Source organism: Mus caroli, unplaced genomic scaffold (genome assembly GCF_978045245.1).
Source record: "Mus caroli unplaced genomic scaffold, Mus_caroli_1 scaffold_4, whole genome shotgun sequence".
In the NCBI taxonomy this organism is placed as follows: Eukaryota; Metazoa; Chordata; class Mammalia; order Rodentia; family Muridae; genus Mus; species Mus caroli.
This window is the reverse complement of record NW_028227259.1, coordinates 92,278,801-92,304,775: the sequence shown is the minus strand read 5'-3', so window position 1 is coordinate 92,304,775 and position 25,975 is coordinate 92,278,801. Positions and strand designations below refer to the sequence as shown.

At 44.4% G+C, this 25,975-nt stretch overlaps 1 protein-coding gene across 9 annotated transcripts in view; it reads right to left on the bottom strand.

Annotated features, from left to right (window-relative positions):
* Rufy3 (RUN and FYVE domain containing 3) overlaps positions 1-25,501 on the bottom strand; it is an 86,185-nt gene extending 60,684 nt beyond the window's left edge. The window contains exons 1-2 of one of the 9 annotated variants that reach the window (XM_085836828.1): positions 1,466-1,932; positions 1,111-1,298 (exon numbers count right to left, since the gene is read on the bottom strand). In XM_085836828.1, the coding sequence (XP_085692954.1) occupies positions 1,111-1,288 (178 nt within the window). In that variant the 5' untranslated portion in view covers positions 1,289-1,298; positions 1,466-1,932. Of the gene's footprint in view, positions 1-1,110; positions 1,933-24,665; positions 24,689-25,024 lie in introns of those variants that run through there. The other 8 variants (XM_085836830.1, XM_085836827.1, XM_085836836.1 and 5 more) reach the window with 8 other exon arrangements.
* Between the last annotated feature and the right edge of the window lie 474 nt (positions 25,502-25,975).

Here is a 25,975-nt window from a genome sequence, read left to right as displayed (position 1 = left end):
GCTAAAGGAAGCTGCTGTTCAACAGACAGAAATCGGTGACAGATGCCAAACATCCTTAAAACTAGTAAAGCGCTTGTAAGAAACATACAAAATGCCTGCTTTTGTTAGGCAACTGTAATGCTCTCTAAAACCTTCTCAGGGCTAACTCTGACTCGGAAGGAGAACGTTGAGTTAATCGGAGTCAGGACAGGATTGCACACAAGGTCACAGCATGGAGTCACTTCTCCTAACTTCCACCTGCTCTGTACAATCCACTTGTCCTGAAGATGTTCATAAAGAACTGCTCCTTGAATGCTTGTGTTTTTATCTGTGTTTCTTGAAGGAGAATAAACATGCTCTGCAAAGCCATCACATCTGCAGCTTGGCAAAGGGAATGTGAGGAGTGTAAGCTAAAACCACCTTACAGCTTGGGATGTGTTTTTAGAAAAAGTCAAGCGGTCACAGAGATTACTTGCAACTGTAAACACAGTACCTAAGTATATACACATATACGTAGTGTACATTTACAAAAACAGTGGCTCATAGATTTCATGCACAGGAGTAACCATACTTATGCTTAACCTCTATAAGACACGCGTTCTTAACAGTCCATATTCCTGAAGCACTGAATTTAAAATTGCTTTTCCACTTAATACTATTTAAAAAGTAACTTTTTCAAATATTTTCTGGGTGTCGTAGCCTGTTTAACAATGCCCAGTTGACAGGACCCTCCTCTATCTTTTCCACTGTGTTTGTTATATCCCATAACTACAGTTGTGTTTTCCTAATTTACTATTAGGAATCACTGTGATTTCTACAGCATTTAAAAGGAGGAACCCAATTGCCCGCTCTTTCCCTATCTGTTAGGAACTGATGTTTAAATGACCTCAGATGTTCCCTTTGAAGGGCTTTGAGACAAAGAACTAACAGAACATAAGCGTCTTGAGACCTCAGGGGTAGGGAAGAATCTTTTCCCAGTAAGCAGAGACACGGGGTGGGGGGCCGGGGAAGCTGAGGCAAGAGACAACAATAAAAACCAAGAGGTCTTCCCACCTCTGACCCTCCCAGTCCCTGTAACAATGAGGACGACGCTGCTGAGACTAGGCACTGGCCGCTGGCATCTGACCATACCTTCATGGGTAGGCTCTGGGTCGGGTGTAAGGGAGATGTCATCCAGCTCTCGAAGGCAGAGCCATTCTCCATCCATAGACACTCGGAATTTGCAAAGGTAGATGGTCTCCATGGCAGCCTGTGTGATCTTGTCAGTGGTGGGGGTTGGCATATCAGTCGGAGGCGTCAGGGCAGACATGATGAGTCAGCTGCGACCACAACACACACACACACACACACACACACACACAAATAAATAAGACCTTTGCACCAAAAAAATCCCCGAATCCCAAGCTTTTAAATAAAGCTTTTAGGGATGGGAGAGATTAAAAAAGAAAAAGGAAAAAAAACAACAAAGAAAAACAACAAAAAATACCTTGTAGAACAAACTGCTCAAAACAAACAATTCTATACTCTCTTTTCTTAGCAGCAATTCCTAAAGGTTAGCAAGACTAGACGGTGCAGTCCTCTACCAGCGTGCTCTCCTTTTATCTTCCTTTTCCTTTATTCTAGCCGGGCTATCTATAGGCTTAAATCCTATACGCCCAATGCTGCCTTAGCTGGCTTTCAAAAATTGGTCTCAGCATGAATAAGTGAAAAAAAAAATCCTCCTTCTTTGTGCAGAAAAAAATACAAAACAAAAAATATAAGTGAAAAAAAATCAAGCTATATTTTCAATTTATCTTAAAAATTTTTGACCAGCAGAAATCACTAGAGGATCTGCTCGGATGAGCCGGGATGCTGAGCTCTAACAGGATTGGTTGTGTGCAGTAAGCAGGGTGTTGACCAAAATGGCTGACTAATGAACTGAACTGAAAATCCAGGCTCATGTGACCAGCTGCTCGGAGCATCGGGCAAGCAATTCCCAGGATGCTTTATAGATGCTGCTGATGCAGGAGGAGCAATTAGGCTGCTCTCTCTTATCCTGCACAACCCACTTTCAGACTGTGCTAGTCAAACTATGAGCAGACCTAACACAATGCACAGATCCTCATCAATTCTCTACACTCTGGGATGGACTAGCTGAACAAGACTGTGGCACAAAAAGCAGCTAGAATCATTTGCTAAGCACACAATTCACTTGTATAGTTATAAACTCAGCTATTGAAATTTGCTATGCAGAGGATGACATTTTAAGAAAAGATGGAAAAAGAGCTGGAGCAGTCTATTAAAGCATTTATAATTTGAGTTTTCAAAATACAAAGGACAAACCTTTTAGGACAGGACTGGAAAAACAACCACACAACCACACAGCCACACAGCCACCACCTTAAACTAAAGAAGTGAGTTCCTTCCTGATCAATGGCAACGCCTTCCCTTCTCATAGAGATGTATTAACCAAGTCTCTGCCATAACACAGAATGTATTTTTGTTTGCTTGTTTTTTTTTTTTTTTTTTTTTTTTCGAGCAGGGTTTCTCTGTGTAGCCCTGGCTGTCCTCAAACTCAGAAATCCACCTGCCTCTGCCTCCCAAGTGCTGGGATTAAAGGCGTGCACCACCACACCCAGCTAAAATGTATTTCTAAAGAGAAGTTAAAACCATGTTGTATTTTAAAAAAACTTTATACTGGAATGTCCTGAAGATACACCATTAAATTCTCTTAACTAGTATGTACGCACGAGTGTGCAGTCCATCGTGTGATAATATTTATGTCCTCATCACACAATGCCAGAAGTAGCTCTCTTCTGTGGCAAGAAGAACAGTAATTTTAAAATGTTTTAGTGACCAAAAGAAATTGTTTTTTGTTTTGTTCCTATTTAAGGGTTTCAGTTTAAAGGAGAAATATACCTCATGAAATTTAACCCTGACAGAGAGAGACAGACAGACAGACAGACAGACACACACCCAGGTATGGTGAGTGGCACTTGCCTATATCAGGGACTCAGCTACACAGCATGTTTGAGAGCACCAACCCATCCTAGGCTACATGAGACTCTGCCTCAAAAAGGGTGATAGGTAGTGGGAGAGGGAGGAGGAGAAGAGAAGGTTCCAGGTCAATGATTGTTGAAATCACACAGCACAAACATAAATAAATTTGAATGTTCTAGATCCAGGATCCAACACAGAGTCTCCCACTATTTGCAGGGAATACATTCCATGTTTTTCAGTAGATCTCTGAAACTAAGGATAGTTGTTTTATACTGTACAGAGTTTAATGTATACATTAGGCACAGTAAGAGATCAATATCTGTTGGGCAAGCCTTTAATTCCAGGCAGACAGGTGGACTTGAGGCCAGCCTGATCTACAGAGTAAGTTCCATGACATCCAGGGCTACACAGAGAAATCCAGTCTCAAAAACAAACACCAAGGAGATCAATAACTAATTATAAAATAGAATCATTACATCATAATAAGGGTTAGATGTGGCTTGTAAAATAACTTTCTTTGCCCGTTTTCTTCGAGACAGGGCTTTATGTATTATACAGCACAGGCTGGCCTTGAACTTCCTACAGAGCTGAGGATGACCTTAAATTTCGGATTTCGGTCTTGCCCATACCTCCCAAGTGCTAAAATGATGGGTTTTGCCACTACACCTGGTTTACCTTGTGCAGGTGATGGAGACCAGGCTTTGTGCAAATGCCAGGAAAGCACTCTACAAACGGAACCACACTCCCAGCCCCTCAGACATCTTGTGCTGCAGGGATGAGTCAGCCAATAAAGTTCTTGTCTTGGGAGCACCGGGAGCTGGATTTAGTCCTCAGGGCCCAAGTAAAACAGCTGCGCGCAGGCCCAGCTGTAAGGAGACCGAGACAAGCCAATTCCTGGGGCTGGCTGGGCAGTCAGTTTAGCTTAACTGGTGAACCCCAGGCCAGTGATTAACTGTCTCAAATACCAAGGTGGGCCACTCCATGGAACAACATCTCCTGTGGCCTCCACATGCTCATGTGTGTGTGTGCACACTTACACACCTTATGTCTCTGAGCTCACATCTCTTCTTGCAATGATAGGAGATAATGATGGCAGTTCCTGCGGAGGTGGGTTATGGAGGGATTATGACATAGTGTCAGATGACAGCATAATGAGAGCTTCCCAATGATAATGATGGGAGGTTAGCACCTACAGTGTGGGTCCGTTAAACAGAGATCCAGGCCCTGAGCTCAGGCGCACAAAGTTTCACAACACTGTTTCGGATGGCGTGAGGTTTAAAAGTAATAAATTGGTTATTTCTGCAATTTTTAACTTAATGTTTTCAGACTACATTTGATCTCAGATGAGTGAACCCCTAATGAGAAATCATGGCTAAGGGACAAATACAGACTGTTCACAAACCATGGCATGCTATCTTTTCACCAAGCAGCCTTTACTAAGCCCAAGAGGAGATCCGACTGGTATAGCATCATGCCTGAACAATAGGAATGCTTAGACGACTGAGCAAGAGGCTTGACTAAGATCCCTTCTGGTCCCTCCGAAGCCTGTTCTGTTCACCTAGAGGACACAAGAGAGAGGGAGCCCTGCCTCATCCATCAGTCTGTGGCAGGGCAGTTGGGTAAGAGCACCCTTACCTCAGCATGAGTGGCACACACCCATCAGATAAACACACGGATCAGATGATCAGATAAGCAGCACTGAGTCATCACAATTGCGCATTGTTCAGAAGCAATGCAATTAAGCTAATAAAAAACCTCTAAACATTACAAAGTACTACTTAATATTTACAAATATATTAGCTTTACATAAAAAGAAAACATTAAGCCATCCATAAAACGTACAAATCTTGACTTTTGAATGTATTTAGAACATAGTGATTGCCTCTAGTGTGTACAAGGTACTAAGTTCAGTCCCCATCACTGCAAAATATAAAGAAAAAATTACCTTATTCTCATGTATACAGTAATTACAAGCTCTGTTGAACTATTTTTTTCTCATTTGGACTATCTGTCCATGATCAGGGCGGACGGAGGGGTGGATCGCCGGACACCACAGCCTGCTCACACTTCTTGGCCTTTCTACAGAGTGACTCTGAGCAAGCATGATGCACATCTCAGTTGGAAGTTACATTTCTCTTACAGTGGATTGTGGTTCACACTCAGATGTGGCTATTACAAGACAGATACTGACTTGTTAGGGGCTAATGCCCCTGTTGTGCAGGATGGAAAATTACTCAACAGAATGATGTCACTCACTGAATTTCTGTTTTCTGTTAGGGACTTAACAAATGCCACAGGGAGCTCTTCTGAGCATCCTGCAAAGCAGACACTGGTATCTCCTCATACACACAAGGAGCTGGCCCAGGAACACATAAAGGCCAGGGGGCTGGTTTGCTCCTCCACACAGCTCTGTCTAGGTGCTCCCACCCCACCCTATCCCACCCCACCCGAAGCTGTATTTTCTTTGACATTCTTCATCTTCAGGTACTCAGACAAGGCTCTTGGAAAGATCCTCAACAGGAGCTTCAATTCCCTTATCTGAAGAGACTTTTTAAAAATAATTTTTTTCAGTTCACACCCTAAAGTCTCCCAAACCATTTCTTTCCACTGGCCACTTCAGTCTCTCAACTTACACACTGAGCCCAGGTTTTTCACGAACGGCATTTTTCTGAGAAAGAGAGAACCCAGGGTACAGTTTTCCTGTTGTGTAGTGGCAAGGGCTAATGCAAATCCCTCAGGCACCATGACCTGAAGCCTCAACTGGGGAGAGCTGGAACCCACCTCATTCCTTCCCCTTTACTCAGGGGGATGTCTAAATTAAGAACAAATGATACATGCAGAAGCAGGAGACAGGTAAAAGAAGGGGGAGTCATCTTGTAAAATGATACATTGTGACATATTTTAAATAAGTACTTCATGGGCCAAGTGGTGGTGGCCATGGCGCACACCTTTAATCCCAGCACTGGGAGGCAGAGGTAGGTGGCTCCCTGTGAGTGTGAGGCCAGTTTGGTATACAGAGTGTATCTGGGGACAGCCAGGGATGCACAGAGAAGCCAGTTCTCAAACAACGACAACAAAATAAAACTACTACAACAACAAAACACCCAAAAAGCAGAACAAACAGAAAGAACTATTTCACTGCACAATTTTAATTCTGCAAAGAATTAACTAGTATCTGTAAAACTATTGCTCAGCTGGAGAAAGGGAAGACCAAGACTTACAAGGGGCTACCCACTTTCTATCTCTCCTGGACTGTCTTTGGTTTCTAATTTAACTGCAATAGTAACAGTTCTCAGCCTTTTCTTTCAAATGTTTGTCTTTGTTTTCTGTGTGTGTACTGGCTGGTTTTGTGTTTCAATTCCAATACAAGCTGGAGTTATCACAGGGAAAGGAGCTTCAGTTGGGGAAGTGCCTCCATGAGATCCAGCTGTAAGGCATCTTTCTCAATTTGTGATCAAGGGAGAGAGGCCCTTGTGGGTGGGACCATCCCTGGGTTGGTAGTCTTGGGTTCTATAAGAAAGCAAGCTGACCAGGCAGTGGTGGCGCACGCCTTTAATCCCAGCACTTGGGAGGCAGAGGCAGATGGTTTTCTGAGTTCCGGCCAGCCTGGTTTACAGAGTGAGTTCCAGGATAGCCAGGGTTGGTTACACAGAAACCCTGTCTCGAAAATTCCCCCCCCCCCAAAAAAAATGCAAGCAAGCAAGCTGAGCAAGCCAGGGGAAGCAAGCCAGTAAGTAACATCCCTCCATGGCCTCAGTATCAGCTCCTGCTTCCTGACCTGCTTGAGTTCCAGTCCTGACCTCCTTTGGTGATCAACAGCAATATGGAAAGTGTAAGCTGAATAAACCCTTTCCTCCCCAACTTGCTTCTTGGTCATGATGTTTATGCAGGAATAGAAACCCTGACTAAGACAAATTGGTACCAGCATAGTGGGGTATTCCTGTGACAACCTGACCATGTTTTGGGGAGGACTGTCGAAGGACTTTGGAACTTTAGGCCAGAAGATCCATTCGGTGTTCAGAGCTCTGTGGGATGTTGTATAGGAGCTTGGAAGATAATGTTGAGTGTGGTCTCCCTTCCCCCAGCCCGGAACCTGCCTGCTCTAGGGTGGAGCTACCGGCTCATTCGTCCTGCCACGCCCACTGCTGGAACCTGACTCTGCTGCCTGGAGGCACACACGTGTTCGTCCTGCTACTGGACCCTGAGTTACTTGGCGGGAAATTGGGTTCCCTCCCCCCTCCTTTATAAACTGAGTGTCTGGAAATATTAAATTGAGTCTTGATCAGAGTTTTGTCTTGACTCCATTGTCTCTTCCGCCCTATCTAGTTACCTCTCTTTGCAGGGAACTGCCATTCTCAGTGAACCGTTCGTGTTGTGGACCGCGGGCGGGCCGCAACAGTTGGCGCCAGAACTGGGACCTGAAGAATGGCAGAGAGATGCTAAGAGAAACGATTGCTGTGTGGAGCTCCACAAGAAAGGAAAGAATCTTCGTATCGGAGGAGGAGCATCGGAGCAACGGACAGGTACACATGCTAGCGCTAGCCCAAAAAAAAAAATTTCAGTTTTGAAAGTGTTGCGGGGATGCAGTAGGATACGAAGCAAGTTTGAAGCAGTGCTAACCCAACACTGGTTCTACTTGGGTCAGCAGTTCGTAAATCGGAACTAGATACGGAGACAGGCGGTGTGCCGCAGTTTTTTTTAGAAAAAACTGCTTAGGTGGAGGAAAGAAGGGTTCAAAATCATGATTAGGCCGTTGTGTTTAGTTTTCAGGAGTTGCTTAAGGATAAAGGAAATTCATACCGGAGAAGGTATGGGCTAAGCTGAGACAGCGTTAAGCCCGAGCGCTGGTTCACTTAGGTTCAGCAGTGAAGCTTAAGAGGAGCTAGGCACAGGCGGTAGGCCGTGGCTAGAAAAAAGCTACATTGTTAGGTGTGAGAAAGGAAAGGGTTTATTAAAAGGAAATTAATACAGGCGGATTGCCCCAGTTATAAAAACTGCATCATGAGGGAGGAAATTGTCCCAAATAGCAGGAGTACTCTGCCCCATTTTGTGTCTTGTTTATGTCTGGTGCACCAATCTGTTCTCGTGTTCAATTCATGTATGTTCGTGTCCAGTCTGTATGAATGAATGTTCTATGTTTTATGTTGGATAATAAAAATGGTATAAAAAATCTTTATCTGCAAGGCCGAGAGCTGCCACGTGTTTCAGCCAAAAACCAGACACGTGGCAGGAAGGCCCCTGATGGAAAAAATGTTCGTTTTAAGAAAAAGCAGCGAGTACACAGCCTCTTAGTTTCAAATCTGATAAATGGTTCATAATTAATGTGTTTGACAATGGTAAAGTGCTTTTTTATTCTATGATTGTAGCTACAAAGATTAATATTCTCTGATTGGTCTAAAATTAACTGCTTCATTTGGTTCTTTATTAAAAATGTGTTCTGCATGTTTTCGCATTCAGCTCATAAGTTGTTGGTTAAAATTAATAATTGTTACATTGCTACAGATGGTTAATGTTAAATTTGATAACTCAAGTTTAGAGTCCTTCCGACACGTGGCCTAAGGCAGCCCTAGAGGCTGAGTCTCTTAAGATATTTCTAGTTTAGATAATGATTAATGTGGTTCCTATCCTAAATAGTAAAATTTAAGATAAGATATAAAGCAATGCCTCTTTATTAAAGCGTTAAAGCTTGCTTTAATAGGTATTCATAGGTATTAATTGGTATCCAAACTTCGTAATATGATAGTAATGCTTCTAATATTGATTTTAACAGTGATAAATTGTTTTAAACATAGGTTTTGCTTTCCCAAAGTTGTAGATATTATCCTAACCTTGCACAAAAACTTAAAAATTATGGTTAAAACTGCCATTGTTCCATTGACTGCAGCTTGCAGTTTGATTGCAAATTTAAGATTAATGCTCAGATTAAAAAGTATTTTACCTTTGAGTCAATACAGGGCTCTGGGCAGTCCCAGAGCGGCTTGTGGCCTTTTCTTTTGTTTTGCAAACAAAGCCTAAAAAAGTTTTTCCCTGTGTTCAAGAAAATTTCTTTTTAACAGTGTTACAGATCTATTCAGATGTTTAAAATAATGCTTAAATTCAAAGATTTTTGCTTCTAGTAAACTGGTAATCACTAGAAAATTTTGCCTCTATGTATGGCTAATATAGCTTTACATTATGTAAGAAAAATGTTTATTGTTTCTGCTTCTTTACAAGAAGCCAAAAGTTTTAATCTTTCAGTATATATTGTTTCCTAAGTGGAAAATATTTTATTAACTAATGCTTCTCAAGGGAAGTTTACCTTAAATCCTTGCTCTCACCCAAAAGATTCAGAGACAGTATCCTTTTGTTATTTGGTGTTTTGGTTTGCTGCAAGGGGTTTTGCAGGAAATAAAGAAAGCTTTTATAATTGTTGTTAATTGGTAATTGAAAATTGGTTGTGCCCAAGACAATTCTTTGGCCAGAAAAAACATTATTGTAAAGTCATTTTTCTCATCCTCCCAGCCAATCGTTTGGCCCACGTGGGCCCAACTAGCTGCTGTGGAGCAGAGTCTTAAGACACACAGTTACCCCTATTCCAGCACAAATAATCTGGTTGTGTGCTGTAGATGGTGTTTTAAAATGCTGAACAATCAAACCTTAATTTATATTGATAGTCAATGCTATATCTCTGAGCTCATAATTACTTAAAATTGTTCGTCCCTCAGATACTATTAATTCTCAAATTTACAATTGCTTATACATATTTTTAGTTAATAAATAAATAAATTATGCACGTGTGACTCTTAATAACTTTTCAAGCTTTCTAGTTACAACTGTTCCTTAAGAAAAATGATTGAAAGTGCAATTAGTCACTGCCCCTTTACAGCCAAATATTTAAAATGTTTTGTCCAAAAAGTTATTAATTCAAAAGGTTAGATATTGTAAAATTTTAAACTTTAACCTCTTAAAAGACAAAAGAGAAAAATTGTATCCCCATATATACTATTTAGTGCATTTCCATGCACACTATTTAAAACATACCTTTATTTTCAAAATTTGAGATTAAAATGTCAAATTTAATAAATGCTTTTTAGTATCTTAAAAGGATCTACTTATTGGCTTATAAATTGATCCTAAAACAGCTACCTTATTAGAAAAGGGAAAGACAGGTTCTCTCCACAGAACTCTACAGAAGCATATTGGTAATTCGTGTGCTGAGCTGACAGGTAAGTTAACTCAGTGTCCTGATTAAAAGGACTAAAAGATTAAATTCATGTTTTAGATCCATCCTTGCTTTTCATTTTTCCAGTTTAGACTAGCTTCTAGCCTTTTAACTTTATGGCAATAGTACATCAGAGACTGTATATTCAGACTTAGTAAAATTAGTCATTTAATAGAGTCATAATGATTTTTCACTCTTCTTCAGTGTGACCAGCCATTCTAACTCAATCTTAGACTGGTCTAATATTCAGTTCAATTATTAGAGATTCCTATATTCTAAATTACCTAGCAAAGTTAATTCAGAGCATATTCTCCAAAGTCACCAAAGGCTCATCTTGCCTTTACCTTATTTGTCCTAAACTTTTTGCAAACTGACATTAAAGGTCAGTCTGCAGCGGAACGCCACTGGCACCCAGTTACTTCTAATTCTTATGCATTGGCAAAATGGAAGGACCCCTTGACTAATAAATGGAAGGGTCCAGATCCAGTCCTAATTTGGGGAAGAGGGTCGGTTTGTGTTTTTTCACGAGATGAAGATGAAGCACGGTGGCTACCAGAGAGATTAATTCGTCAGGTAAACACAGATTCTGTCTCTCCTCGTAAGTATTCACCTTGAGGACTAAAACTTCCTCTTGAGCTGGGAGTGGAAGCTCTCAAAAAACACTGTTTCCTCTGAGCCAATTCCCCTACAAAAGGCCGGAGATAAACTTTAGCTTTACAATTTGCATCTAAATAAAGTACCTTGACTTCTCCAAACAGAAAATTTACATTACTACACTCTAACTGTTTAGTATTCTTCCTTCTCTCAAGCAGGTCAATCTACATTCTCCGGTTCTCCGCCCAGCCCCTAAGAGCAAACAGGTGGTTCTGCTAATCTCAGCATGTGGCCTTTCAGTCTAAGATAGGATTTAGATTTACCAGGAGAGCTAGGGAAGTAGAAATTTCATATATATTTACAAAGATTAGTTCTTATTTTGATAGATATAGGTTTAGTCCCTTAGCTGGCCTCTGGCTTTTCACCCTTGCTGTTACTGCAAGGTGTCCTTAGTTCCTCAGGCTACTGGGAATAACAGAGATGAAGAGAAAAGACTTTTAGCTCCTATTTTAACCAAAATTAATGGTGTTAATAGTGACATAATTCTTGTCTAGGCCTTGCTAAATCTGAGGTTGACAAGTCTCACATAGAGGCCTCGCAATAACTCAGAATTGCGATACTGATTCATAATCATATGAATACGGTATGGGTACCGCTTGGCGCAGGAGATCACTGCGGAGGGAAGGTCCAATTTGACCGTTTCTGAGTTCCCTGTGTGACACACCTGATTTAAAAAGAGGTTGGTATCTGACTCCAGATAAAAACCAAAATACTTACGGCTCTGCCTCCCCTCCCCAAAAGATACCAAGAGCCACAGATGTGAGTTGTTACAATACTCACGGGAGGATCAGGTTAATGTCCACCCAAGTCAAGGTTAAGGCCCACTCATCTACGGATGAGAAAATCTTTTGATCACCTCTGTTAAGCATTGCCTATTTAAACTTAATTAACAGGGGGGAGAGAGATTGGAGACCTTGCTGTCGTAAGAGCAGGCCCTTCACTGCCTCCCACCCAAAAAATAAAAAAGCCAATTGGCCTTGTACTAGGAGCCAGCCAGTCTTAATCGCTTCTCACTGTTTCCCCTGCCTGTCACCCAAAATTGTGGTTAATTATCAGTTCAGTGTTATTCTAAAATTGTTTAGCTAAACTCAGCCAGGGTTCCAATGCCCTACTTAAAAGGCAAACAGGTAGCTACCTATTCAGCACTAATTAGCATTATAAAGTCAGAGCCTACAGTCTCAGCCAGATACAGTTTACCATTAGAATAGTTAAGAAATCCCACGGAAATAGGTTTTTTCTTTAGCCCTAGGAACTTAGGCAGAACTATTGAACATAGATAATCTTTCTGCCACAGGCCACCCCTTTTTTATTTTTATTTTTGTTATCTAATGGGGGGAAATGTGGTCTCCCTTCCCCCAGCCCGGAACCTGCCTGCTCTAGGGTGGAGCTACCGGCTCATTCGTCCTGCCACGCCCACTGCTGGAACCTGACTCTGCTGCCTGGAGGCACACACGTGTTCGTCCTGCTACTGGACCCTGAGTTACTTGGCGGGAAATTGGGTTCCCTCCCCCCTCCTTTATAAACTGAGTGTCTGGAAATATTAAATTGAGTCTTGATCAGAGTTTTGTCTTGACTCCATTGTCTCTTCCGCCCTATCTAGTTACCTCTCTTTGCAGGGAACTGCCATTCTCAGTGAACCGTTCGTGTTGTGGACCGCGGGCGGGCCGCAACAGTTGAGAACAGTGCAGAAGATGGAGGCCTGGCTTGTGAAATTTCAGAGGGAAGATTAAAGACTTTTCAGGGCCATTGCTATTTTGATTGGGAAGATTCTGTGGTTCTGGTTAGCTGGGGCTGAAGAATCAGCTGTGATTAACAAGATACTAGAACTACTAAAGTGAAAACTTTGCATTACTGGGACTATTGATGCTGGTTAGCTGGAGCTAAGAAACTAGTGGTGATTAAGAAGAGACCAGCATCATTGAGGTGACATGTTCTGGGAAGTGTTTTCTGAGAGCACAGAGGCTGTGTTTCAGAGATAACCAAGGTTTTACTTAGTGCTGCAGCAGGACTTAGTAATGTGTAAGAGTCACCCAGTTGGTACTGGTTTTAAAGGGATGCAGAGGTCATGCAGAGCAACTGAGGCTTAGCACTGTGAGAGGCCATGGAAGGCCATTGGTGAAGGTACAGCCTTAGTTGCAATTGCCTGCCCAGGACAGAAGGGGTCATGCAAAGGAAGGCTTGGCACCATGAAGAGAGCCTATGAGAGGCTGTTAGTTACAGCGGAAGACAGCAGTGTTTTGGAGATGCCAGTACCATGAGATGATCACCAAAAACAGCAGCAGCAGTGGAGAAGAGGCAGCTGGAGCCTAGAAGACAATGTGTGTGCTACAAAGCACATGGCTGGAGAAGTGACCCAAGCCCTTGGAAAAGCCCAGAAGATCGTGAGTTGGATCCCAGACATTGGACAGTTGGAGTTTGATTTTTGCTTTTGATTGTGACTGTGCCCTGATATTTTTCCCTCTTGAAGGAAGAGAGTATTTTAGTGGAGCCCACAGTTAAGAGACTTTTAATTGTATAAAGACTTTGACTTTTAAAAGATATTGGGTATTTTAAAGGGATTGAACTTTTAATATGTAAAGACTGTGGGACTTTTAAAGTTATTGAGATCTTGGGGATGAATAAGAAAGTAAGGGTTAAGGCTTAATAGTGATGTGTTGGTGTGTCAAGTTGACAAGGGGTCAATTGTACTGGCTGGTTTTATGTGTCAACTTGACACAAGCTGGAGTTATCACAGGGAAAGGAGCTTCAGTTGGGGAAGTGCCTCCATGAGATCCAGCTGTAAGGCACTTTCTCAATTAGTGATCAAGGGGGAAAGGCCCCTTGTGGGTGGGACCATCTCTGGGCTGGTAGTCTTGGGTTCTATAAGAGAGCAGGCTGAGCAAGCACTTTTACTCTGTGTGTGTGTGTTACACACTCCTTCATGTGGAGGGTCTCTCATTGGCCTGGAGTTTACCAATTAAGCTAGGCTGGCTGGCCAACAAGTCTCAGGCCTCCCTGCCAGGTCCAGCTGGTTTACATAGGGCCCTGATGATTGAATACAGGTCCTTTGATTTGTAAGGCAAGTTCTCTGCAGACTCAGCTCCACAGCTCAACAACATGAGGTCTGTACAGGGGCCCAAGGTCAATCTCAAATGTTGTTCCCAAGGTGCCATTCACCTTGTTTGAAACAGGGTCTCTCCTTTGGCTTGAAGCTCACCAAACAGGCTAGGCTGGCTAGACAGAGCCCCAGGGATCCACCCATCTCTCTGCAGTGCTTACAGCATGTGTTACAACACCCAGCTTTTCCACACTGATTCTGGGGACCAAACCTGGCTCCTGCTGCTTGAGTAGCAAGCACTTCACCTTTAAACTACATCCCAGGCTTCCCCTCTCATCTTGTTCTGGAGGCAGGGTTTCCTGTATTTCAAGGTGGCATGAACACACTATGTAACTGAGAATGTTCAGAAGTTATCCTCTGGAGGCTCCTGACAAGTTCTAAGATTCCAGGTCTGCAATACCACAGCTGCTTTATGCTCTGCTGGGGATGAACGTGGGGCTCTGTGCCTGTGAGTCGTGTACAGAGAGCTCCACCTCTCATCCCTCCTTTACTTAACAAAGTTGTCTCCTGTTTTTAGTTCATTCCTAATCTGCACATAAGGGTGTCTTAAAAATCATCAACTTGTGCAATTAAATCAATTTGCAGATGCTCATAAAATTCTCTTTCCTAGTGCTTCTTTCTGGGCTTACAGTTTCACAAATTAAGAAAAATATTTTCCTATTTCACTATCGACTGCTGGCACGAAAGGGTATCTTGAACTAGTTGTCATCACTTTACTACTGTACAAAACTATGATTATGTCACAGCCCCCCTCCCAATATCTTTCTTCCCATAACCAAAATCTACTAGGTTTCTCTGCAGTTGTCAGATTTCTTCAATCTGAGGTTTACAATATGCTTGTTAAGCTCATTGTCAGTTTGCAGATATTAACCAAAGATGACAATAAGCAATTATAAAATGATTAGGCCCAGGAAGCTGAGTTATCATTATTTTGTCAGAAGCGAATACCACCAGAGGACTGCAATGTCTCATTGTTACTTATTAAAATTAACCAGCTTAAGACCAGAAATGGCTTCTATCTTGGGATGTAGAACTGGCTTCACGGCTCAGTGGCAGCAAGCAAGGGCTTACACACACAGTGCTATCAGCAACTAGCTACTAAGTGTCTGTGGGAAATTTATCCTCCCTTCACCTTGATTTGCTCAGCTGTAAAATGAAACTAAATTACCAGCTTCGCAGAGAACACAGCCCCATGAGAAGAAATTCATGTGTTTTGCATTTATAGATGTTGCTCAAAATAGTACCTACCATGTACCAGTCTCAATAGATGCTTATTGGTATAGAAATGTAACGCTAAAGCACTCTCAATACACAAAAAGAGATTTTCCACTGTTTAAATCTTCAACCTTCAAATTTTTTCAGTTCTACAGAACCAAACTAAAGGTATGTCTTAAGAAACAAAATTGTAAGCTGGGCATGGTAGCACATGCCTTTAATCCCAGCACTTGGGAGGCAGAGGCAGGTGGATTTCTGAGTTCGAGGCCAGCCTGATCTATAAAGTGAGTTCCAGGGCAGACAGAGCTACACAAAGAAACCCTGTCTCGAAACCCCCACCCCCCAAAAAATAAAAAATAAAAAAATTGTAGCTGGGCAGTGGTGGCACACGCCTTTGATTCCAGCACTCAGGGGGCAGAGGGAGGTGGCTCTCTGAATTTGAGGCCTGCCTGGTCTATACAGCCAGTTCTAGGGCATCAAGGATACATGGAGAAAGTCTGCCTTGATTCTATCTGGCTTTTCCCTCCCACCCTTCCTTTTTGAAGGGGTCTTGCTATGTGTCCTAAGATGGTCTTCTCTCTTTTTTTTTTTTTTGATTTTTCGAGACAGGGTTTCTCTGTGTAGCCCTGGCTGTCCTGGAACTCACTTTGTAGACCAGGCTGGCCTCGAACTCAGAAATCCGCCTGCCTCTGCCTCCCAAGTGCTGGGATTAAAGGCGTGCGCCACCACGCCCAGCTAGATGGTCTTCTCTTATGACCCTTTCTATCACAGCTTCCCATAGTACTTTTTCCATAGATATGAGTTCGGCATTAACACGTCCAGGGTAAGTACAGTGTGTTAACTACTGGAAATGTTGAAGAAAAACAAGGACAACACAAGAAACAACCATAGGTGTTCAAAAAGTTCCAAGGACCCAGTCACATATGGACTAGTCAGTATTGTGTGTATGTATATGTATGTATGTATATGTATCTGATAAGCTATATATACTATTAAATTTATGACTTACAGGTTTCATTCATTCACTCATTCATTCATTCTTAGCAGAATATGATTTTAATGAGCTGAGAAGGAACTCTAAAGGGCTGTTGCCTGAAAAGACAGGCCCAGTCTAGGCCGAGACTCCAGATGCAGGAGGGAAGAAGGTTCTTGGTGGAGCAAGCCATCTCTGGAAGCAGAAGGTTCCCAGGGAGTCCTGTGGCTAACACAGAAACTGAGCAGCTGTCTTAGTCAGGGTTTCTATTCCTGCACAAACATCATGACCAAGAAGCAAGTTGGGGAGGAAAGGGTTTATTCGGCTTACACTTCCATGCTGCTGTTCATCACCAAAGGAAGTCAGGACTGGAACTCAAACAGGTCAGGGAGCAGGAGCTGATGCAGAGGCCATGGAGGGATGTTCTTTACTGGCTTGCCTCCTCTGGCTTGCTCAGCCTACTCTCTTATAGAACCCAAGACTACCAGCCCAGGGATGGTCCCACCCACAAGGGGCCTTTCCCCCTTGATCACTAATTGAGAAAATGCCTTACAGTTGGATCTCATGGAGGCATTTCCTCAACTGAAGCTCCTTTCTCTGTGATAACTCCAGCTGTGTCAAGTTGACACAAAAATAGCCAGTACAGCAGCCTTACCCATTTAACTGTTGTCTGTTGTTCACTCCTCCCCTTCCCTCTCTTTTAAGATGGTCTCACTTTTCAGCCTTGGCTGGCCTGGAACTATGTAGAACAGGGTGGCCTTGAACTCAGAGATCCACCTACCTCCGCCTTTTGTCCATTCTTCACTAACAAATGGGAAACACCCTTAGCTACTTCAGCATTAGCTAAAATGACCTATAAAGTGCCGGTGCAGCCCTTGGCACAGAGCAAGCGGAGACAGGGTCAGCTCTGACTGTTACAGTAAGTGATTCTGTTTCTGAGAATGCCCAGAACACAAACACGACTCTCTTCTCATGACGTCAGACTTGTAAGGATGGATGTTTACAAGAGTGACAGTGACTCAGAAGAAAGCTAAGAGGAGATGTGGAGAGAGTTGTGTGTGTACTGTGATGCTTTTCAAGTTGTGAGGAGAGAAGAGTGGCGGGTCAGAATTTACCAAGTATCACACTATAAATGACAGCAGAAGGAGAGGCGTCTGCGGAGAGTCCCTAAACAGATTCTACAGTTAAAGAATCACATGCTGATGAACGACTTCTGCTTTCCCACGCTGCTCGCCCCACCTGTCTCTCTCTTCTTGTGCACGTGAAAGAATCCCCGCTAAACTATCCCACCTCTGCCCCATCCCCAATCGTTCCAACAGATGCTGAGTGTCCGGTCCACCTGGTACCAAACAAGATTCGAGCCAGAAATCCCCTCTGGCCAGCAGCCCTGGGAAGTTGAGAAAGACTATGCGCCTTTTCACAACTATTCAAAAATAGTGTGGTGCACACCTGTAACGGCTGCGAGGGATGCGAGGCAGGGGGACTCGGAAGCACAGCAAGCCCCCGTCTTACAAGCACGCCACAACCATATGGCTACCGTTTCTGGACTGCTTTGTAACTCTCAAAGTATTTCCTCTCAAACATTGCTTTTGTTTCTTTCTGTGCAGTGACTGAATCCAGGACCCCGTGCATGCTCAGTATAAGCTCCAGCCCTGAGCTCTACCCTGGGCCCATTGCAATTCAAACCAATTATTGGATGTTTACAGTTACAATGTACTGACTTCCCAAAACAAATTTGAAGGTCTGCACACAACCTACTTAGCATTATTGGGAGAAATTTTAATATTAATAGTGTTTGGGTAACAGTATACTATTTGTAACATGGTATTGTTACACTGAATGTAAAATTCATTAAAATGAGATTTTAGGCCTGGTTGTGGTGACTTATGCCTTTAATCCCAGCAGAGGCAGGAGGATCTCTGTGAGTTTAGGAGCTCAGAGCTATATTGTGAGATACCCCTGACCCATACATATATACATACACACACACATCCTCATACACAACAAACACACAAACAAATAAATGCAACGAGTAAAAAAATGCACATGGGTATTCCTGTCTTGTAATCTCTCCTAATTTGAGAAATTTTCCTTACTTTTCCCTATGTGTTAGCTGGGTTGTGGTGGCACATGCCTTTAATCCCAGTACTTGGGAGGCAGAGGCAGGCGGATTTCTGAGTTTGAGGTCAGCCTGGTTTACAGAGTGAGTTCCAGGACAGCCAGGACTACACAGAGAAACCCTTTCTTGAAAAAACAAAACAAAAGAAACAACATCAACAAAACCCTGAAACTGTTGCTGTCAATCACATGTCCCAATTAACTGTCCCACACTGGTAGGTGCTAAGGAAAGAGTAGGGGAAGGAAAGGGGAGGGAGGCAGGAGAGAGGGGGAGGGACTGTCTGGGAGGACAGAGTGCTATAGCTTGGATAACTGTGGAGACTTTGCTGTATCCAGAGGGTGAGTAGGAAGTGGAAAGTGAAAATAAAGGAAACAGTGGAAGGAAAGAAACAGGGACTTGATTTAGCCACCCACACCTCCAAAGCTCAGGATATCCCGAGTCATCTCAGCTGTGTGTGGAAAGGGCCACCTGCACGCTGGCTTTCCTAGGGGTGGACCCCAGTTCTCTAGTGGACACATTTTCCCTCTTTGGTATGGGTGCATTTATATGTTATATGCCATGTGACTAGATGGTATATAATGTACTAAGAAAATGGTTTTGCTTTGTTAACACAGTTGAAAACGAACGGAACAATGAATCCCAGTATTGCTACCAGGACATTAATCTACAATGTATTATGAAGAAGCCATTCTTTTAAAAAGTCTCAGCCAGGCGTGGTAGTATATGCCTATAGCCAACCTCAGCGTTTAAGAGGTATAGGCAGGAATGGGTCAATTTCAAGCCAGCCTGGGCTAGAGGAGACCCTTACTAAAAAAATTAAACAAATCAACCTGTTTCCAAAAAATGGGCATGTTCTGATGATCTGACTGTTCCTCTAAAAACCCTAGTTTAGGCAGACAGTTCTGTATCTACAAGATAAAGTATTTCTACCTTTCAAAATGTAGAAAAGGATATAGGCGGTTTGAATTTCAGACAATTTATACTCAGCTCCTAGTAAGGTATATTTTTAAATGACTATGAACGATTAAAAAACAAGAAATGGGGCTAGAGAGATGGTGCTGGCTGCTCCTGCAGAGGACCCAGGCTCGATTCTCAGCACCCACATGGCAGCTCACAAGTGTCTGGAACTCCAGTTGCAGAGGATCCGATGTTCTTTTCTGGACTCTTTGGGTTCTACTCATGCACATGGTTTAGACATAAATGCAGGTAGGATACCCATATATATAATATAAAAATGAAAAAATCTTTTTAAAAAGAGAAGGAGCAATAACATATTCATGGAAGATAAACTACTCTATGTATAAAATCTGTACACACACAAACACACACACACACACACACACACACACACACACACACACATACACAAAACCCTAAACATAAAACTGGTTTGCTGTGCCTCAACACCCATTCTGGGACATATTTGTAAGTCTAAAGGTTCCCTGCACACACTTTGGATTTGCAAGTGCATTCAAGAGAATCAAGTTACTCCCCATGTCTATCATCAGCACAGTGATGGTTTGTATATGGTTGATCCAGGGAGTGGCACAGCTGAGAGGTATGGCCTTGTGGGCATGGGCTTTAATACCCTTGTCCTACCGGGAAGTCAGACTTCTGCTAGCAGCCTTTAGATGAAGATGTAGAACTCTTTAAACGAAGATGTAGAATATTTTCCTGCACCATGGCTGTCTGGATGCTGCCATGTTTCTACCTCGATAATAATGGACTGAACCCATGAACCTGTAAGTCAGCCCCAATTCAATGTTGTCCTTTATAAGAGTTACCTTGGTCCTGGTGTCTGTTCACAGCAGTAAAACCTAAGACAAGCACCATCCAGGAATCCAGGAGCCAACCATGGTCCTGATTGGGTGTTCTTTGAAAAGGGTACTCATAGTGTATCTTTTGAGATTCTTCCCCCACCCCATCCCTCTTCCAGCTCCTTTTCAGTCTCAAATAAGCACACACAAATACAGGGTGAGAGCGCTTTCTCTTGGAGTGAGAGGCACTTTGTGTACTGATCTTACTGGAAGAGAATAACAAATGAGATATGGGTTCTTTGTTTGGCTTCATCTTAAAGGTGTGGCGCTCACCTTTAGTCCCAGCACTCTGGAGGCAGAGGAAGGCAGATCCCTGAGTTCGAGGCCAGCCTAGTCTACAGAAAAAAAGAATTATTACAAACAGAAACAATGTTCAGCCTTCTGACTTTGTTACACAACCTTGCCATTTACAAAGTTGTTGCTGAAGAACTATGTAATCAAGTTAATAGATCAACCAATCAACTAACCAAACAACAACAATAAAACAACTAGGCCTGCAAGATGGTCCAGCAGGTAAAAACAAGCCTGATGACCTGAGTTCAACCCTTGCAACTCACAATGGAAGGAAAGAACACGGTAAAGCTGTCCCCTAGCCTCTACATGCACAGCCACTTACACACAGATACACACGCTGGACTACTTGTTCCCTTTTGCTAGGGTAAAATACCATGACAAAAGCGACATCCGGGGAGAAAGGGTGAGAGTCTATCACTGTGGGTCAAGGGAGAAATCTGAAGCAATTAGTCACACACACAGTTAACACAGGCCTTCTGTGTTCTGAATGTTCTCAAGACTTTCAAAGTGCAAGATCCTGGCCCTGAACAATGAGAAGGCCCTCCTGCCTCTAAAGTGTAATAAAGGTAACACCTCCCAGGCATGCCCACGTGCCAACTTGACATAGTCCTTCACCGAGACTCCTTTCCCAGGTGACTCTAGACCGTGAGAAGTTGATAATTAAAACTCACCATGCCTCCTCCAAAGTTAGTTTACACCCTTGTGCTGACGACTCACAGGATCTGTAATGTTTTAACAGAAGGAGGAAGGCACTCAAAGTCAACTGCAAAACAGCTGATCAGAAGTCACAGAAGCTCATTTTCCAAGAGAGAGAAAAGATACCAGAAATATGAATTTAGATGCATATGACTGTTTGAAAAAGTCCTGAAAGTTCACCCACTTCAAAAGTGTGGTGTCATGTGACATTGGCCATGGTGGGGTGTGGGTAGTGGGGCCCACAGAACAGAAAGGTGCTTTGCATGTTGAATGCTTTCATCATAAAACATGGGAGCAATGGCAGCAGATCTGTGTGCTAGCTGTAATTTTTATACAATCAACTTTCAAAAGTACAGTCGAGAAAATAAAACTGTAAGATCAAGAGCATAACCAGACATGGTTGCGCACGCCTTTAATCCCAGCACTCAGGAGGCAGAGGCAGGCAGATCTTTGTGAGCTCTAGGCTAGCCAGAGCTGCACAGTGACATCCTGTCTCAAGAGGAAACAAAGAATTGGGGTATAAAAACCAAACAGACTAGCAGGAAATATTTGGAAAGATACGAGAATCCATTATGGCCTATCAGAAGCCTTCTCTCAACTCTTTATAAGCATTCTTATGCCATATGTTACTACAAACCCTACAAAACTTTAGGCTAGGTTACCTCCTGTTTGGATTTTTTTTTTTTTTTTTTTTTTTTGTACTTACACTGTCGTTTAACATCAAAGTTTCCCAATTCAAGCTATGTTAAAAAACAAAAACAAAAAACAGCCACAAGACAAAGGTAGTGGGGCATGCCTGTAATCCCACTGAGGAGAGACAAACAAGAGATCAGGAGAGCTACATCATTCTTGGTCACACAGAAAAGCTGAGACCACCGCTAGCTAAATGAGAGCCTGCCTCAAGAAAGCAGGCATGGAAGAACAGTCACAATTGTAAAAACAAAGCCATACTATCCCAACACAGTGTTAAGGTTAGTACATGTTACACATGTTTGGTACATGCATCGGGAAGTTAAAATTGGGTTCTGAGGGCATGGTTACACACACTTACAAATCCCAGCATCCTAGAGGCTAAGGTCAGATGACAACTTCAAGTTCAAGGCTAATCTGGACTGTCTGGCAAGACCGAGTCTAAAAAAAAAAAAAAAAAAAAGGAGAAAGGGTTCTAAGCTGAGCTCAGCTACCACACAGTCACTCAGGGTTGAGTCTGACTTCATGTGCTGTCCTGGTAATAGAAATGAAAATGAAAAGCAGGGGCTGGAGAGATGGCTCAGCAGATAAGAATAATGGTGGTTCTTCCAAAGGACCTGGGTTCAATTCCCAGCACCCACGTGGCAGCTCACAACTGTCTGCAGTGGGAGTTCCAGAGATCTGACACCCTCACACAGATATATATGCAGACAGAACACCAATGCACACAAAACAGAAATAAATAAATAAATAATATATTACAAAAAGAATAAGGAGACTTTTAAAACCCTGCAGTCAGGAGAGCTCCAGTGATCCAGAACTTTACACATTACAGTAAGCAGAGTTAATACTGACTGTGCAGGGCAACAAGGGAGTATTTTTATGCATATTTTTTGACATTTACATGGGTTCTAAGGTAACAACAAAATCATGTAAAAATAAAACTCAAAAGAAATACTTTAACTTAATTTGAAGTCTGAATAATGTATTCAGTGATGGGCTGGAGATCTGGCTGACTGGCTAAGAGTGTAGTGATGTTCCAGAAGACCAGAGTTTAGTTCCCAGCACCCACATTAAGCAGCTCGAAGCTGTCTGTAGCTCCAGAGGGATCCAATGCCTCTCTGGCTTCTGAAGGTGCTGGCACTCATCCCCCACCCCCCACCCCTGCAATGAAAATACAACTAAATCTTTTAAAAAGAATGGTGCACGATTTTAATCCCAGTGTGTTCCAGGCAGAGGCAGGTGGATGGATCTCTGTGAGCTCCAGGTCAGAGAGTTCCAGGACAGCTACTGCTACAGATCTACATAGTGAGGCACTGTCTCCCACCTCTCCCCATTCCCCACAAAAGGATGTAGCCAGTATATTTTTGCTAGACTGCACTGTCAATAACTAGTCTGTAAAAGCAGCGGAGGAAAGAATCATGTTTTGTACCTTGGACTATTACAAAGTAAGTTGATCCTAAGATGTTTCTGTGCTAACAAGTCATTCCACAGACTTGCTAGTACTGTACGGCCACAGTATAAAAGCACACTCAGGATTGTGGTGACTGAGTGCGTGGCACGGGCAAGGTTCAGCCCCAGGGATTTGAATCTTTCCTCTCTATTGTGATCACACTTAGCTACAAATTTCTAATAATACTTAAATGTAAATAAAGCCAATCTTTACTGAGCAGAAAAAAAAAATCAAACAAATTAAGTGGGATTCAAGTAGTCCCTACACTTGATACTAGCCAACAGATGAAAAAAAAAATCTATGTCAATCATGTACAGTTATTGAACGGAGAACTGTTGTTTAAAAAGCACTTTCTTCCTTCTGTAGTGATGTGGTTATAATAAGAATTCATAGAAATAGAAAAGGAACAAAAGAGGCGATTCCTTTGAAATGAAAAGTATTCAGCGTGGAGAATTTGCTTATCTTTACCTCTGCTGCACAAAAGAACGCCTATCAGAACTCTCCTATCTGGAGATTAGAGCACACAACTCAGAGAAAATGTTATTTTTACAAGACGCAAACAGGTCTGTCTAAGACCACGTTTTAGGTAAGAAGAGAGCTAACACTGGCCTTTCCCTAGCTGAATCCCGAACTTCCTTCCTTCTAACCTGACACACACCATCTGATCAGTTTGGACCTCGGATGTTTGATTAAAGAGCTCAGTCATGGAAGACAAGGAATCTGGGTCATGCTTGCTTCATAAAACTGTTACTGAAAACAAATCATGTAATTAGTCTAATCTTCGGCTTCCTCAGCTGAAAAGGAGGTTGTCTGTTTTGCTCACAGAGACTTGATAGCGTTGGTAATCGTGGTGCACGCACACAGGAGACATTCAACAAATGTTTATCTTTTCCACAGGGTTGGATAGGGAGGCAGAAAAAGCCAAGTCAGTTTCTTGGCAGCAGAGAGCTGTCAAACCAAGATCTGCATCAGGGAGCTTTAAAAATAAGGAGGGAGGGGAGCCTCACTTACCCCCCCCCCGGGCAACTTTCCCTCCCTTTTCAGAATTCCTACCTAAAGCACGGTATTTGGCATTTACAGCATCCTTTGAGTTGTCAGAGGTCTTTTCATAATTTTAACTAAGGTCTTGTCTTTTTAAAGTCCTGTCATTACATACACTCACAGACCCACTCAAGGCCAACAGCAATAAACATTTGTTGCCTAAAACAGCACCAATGGGGGTTCGCTGATTTTTTTTTTGGGGGGGGGTAGAGTGTGGCTAAGGCTTTAAGGCGTGGAAGCGTCTTTCTGACAAAAGACACAACACTGGGAGGTGCCCTTCCCAAGCCACACTTTCCCTTTCCTTCCTCTCGTGTACCTCGGGACCATTTCTTTTCTTACTTGGGTGGGGTGGGGGGGTGAGGGTCACCGCTTTCCCTTATGGGTTTGGGGGAACGCTCATAGAAATCCCCCTGGCTCGGTCGAGGCCGCAGGGCGGCGGCGCGGCAGCCACACCTACTTGGCCACCGCGGCTGGGATCCGGTGGGGGCGCGTCAGCCGGTCCGGGACGCCAGCTCCGCGGTTCCTCCGGGAAGGGCGCCAGTGCGCCGCGCCGCCGACCGGCGCCAGGGGACGCCGCGGCCCCAGCACGTGGAAGCCGAGGGGGAGCGAGCTGGCGGGGCTGCGGCCTGGGGCGACCGAGGGGCGGACACCACCGAGGGGCACGCTGCCGCCTCCGCCCCCGCGCGCGGACCCCACCCCCGGCCCGCGCGGCTCCGAAACCCGGCGAGAGGCGGAGCTCCACTGAGTCCGTCTTGCTCGGCCGGCCACCCCGTCCCCGTCCCCGTCCCCGTCCCCGTCCCCGTGCCCAACACTCACGGTGCTTGCCTCCGCCGCCGCTGCCGCCGCTCGGGTAGCTCAGCAGCAGGAAGGGCAGCGGGGAGCCGGGCGACGGCGGGGTCCTCCAGGCGCGTTGCGGTGGCGGGCGCGCTGTGAAGCCCGCGCCTCCATCGCCCGGGTAGAGGAGGAAGAAGGGGGCGGCCACCGGTGAGTCCGGCTCCGAGGGCCCCGCCTCGTCCTCCCGGTCCGCGCCGCGGGCAGCAGCACCACGCGGCTCCAGCGGCTCCGAGGGGCGCCGCTCCCCGCCCCTCTCCTGCTCTTCGCCGCAACTTTCAGCAGCCGCGCCGGGCTCCGGCGACTCTGCCATCTCGCTCGCGGCTTCGCGGTGCAGCCGCCTCGCCAGGCCCGAGGCTCACGGCGAGGATCGGATGCCCCGCTGTGCCCGCGCCGCCGCCGTCCGCCGTTCGCCGCCGCCTGGGCTCCGCGTTCCGCCCGCCCCGCCGGGGCCCGGCCAGCTGAGGACCGCCCCGCCCCGACGGCGCGGCCTGCCCAGCACCGCCTCCGGCCTCCGCCCCGCCCCGCTCGCCGCCCCCCGCCGCGGCTCGGCGCCCCTAGGGGGCAGCGTCCTGCTCGTCCTCCCCGCACCTTCCGCTGGGCTCCGGCGCGCCGATCCCTCCGGATCACAGGGCCCAGAGTGAGCCCGGCCTGGTCCTCCGCTACCCTGCTGGACCCTGCCGGTCAGGTGCTTGAACCGAGCGGCGTTGTCTGTGTGTAACCGCCAACTTCGCGGGTCACCGGAGAGAAAGGCGCAAAGATCTGGGCGGAAAAGGCCAATGCTCGTTTTTTTTTTTTTTTTTTTTTTAAAGGACCCCCCACCCCCATCCCCTAAGTATAAAACTACGGTTTGCTGTTTACACACTAGACCTTCAACGGGTTGGCTCACGGTTTTGATTCAAGAACTTTAAATAGGATAAACTAGAGGAGACAATA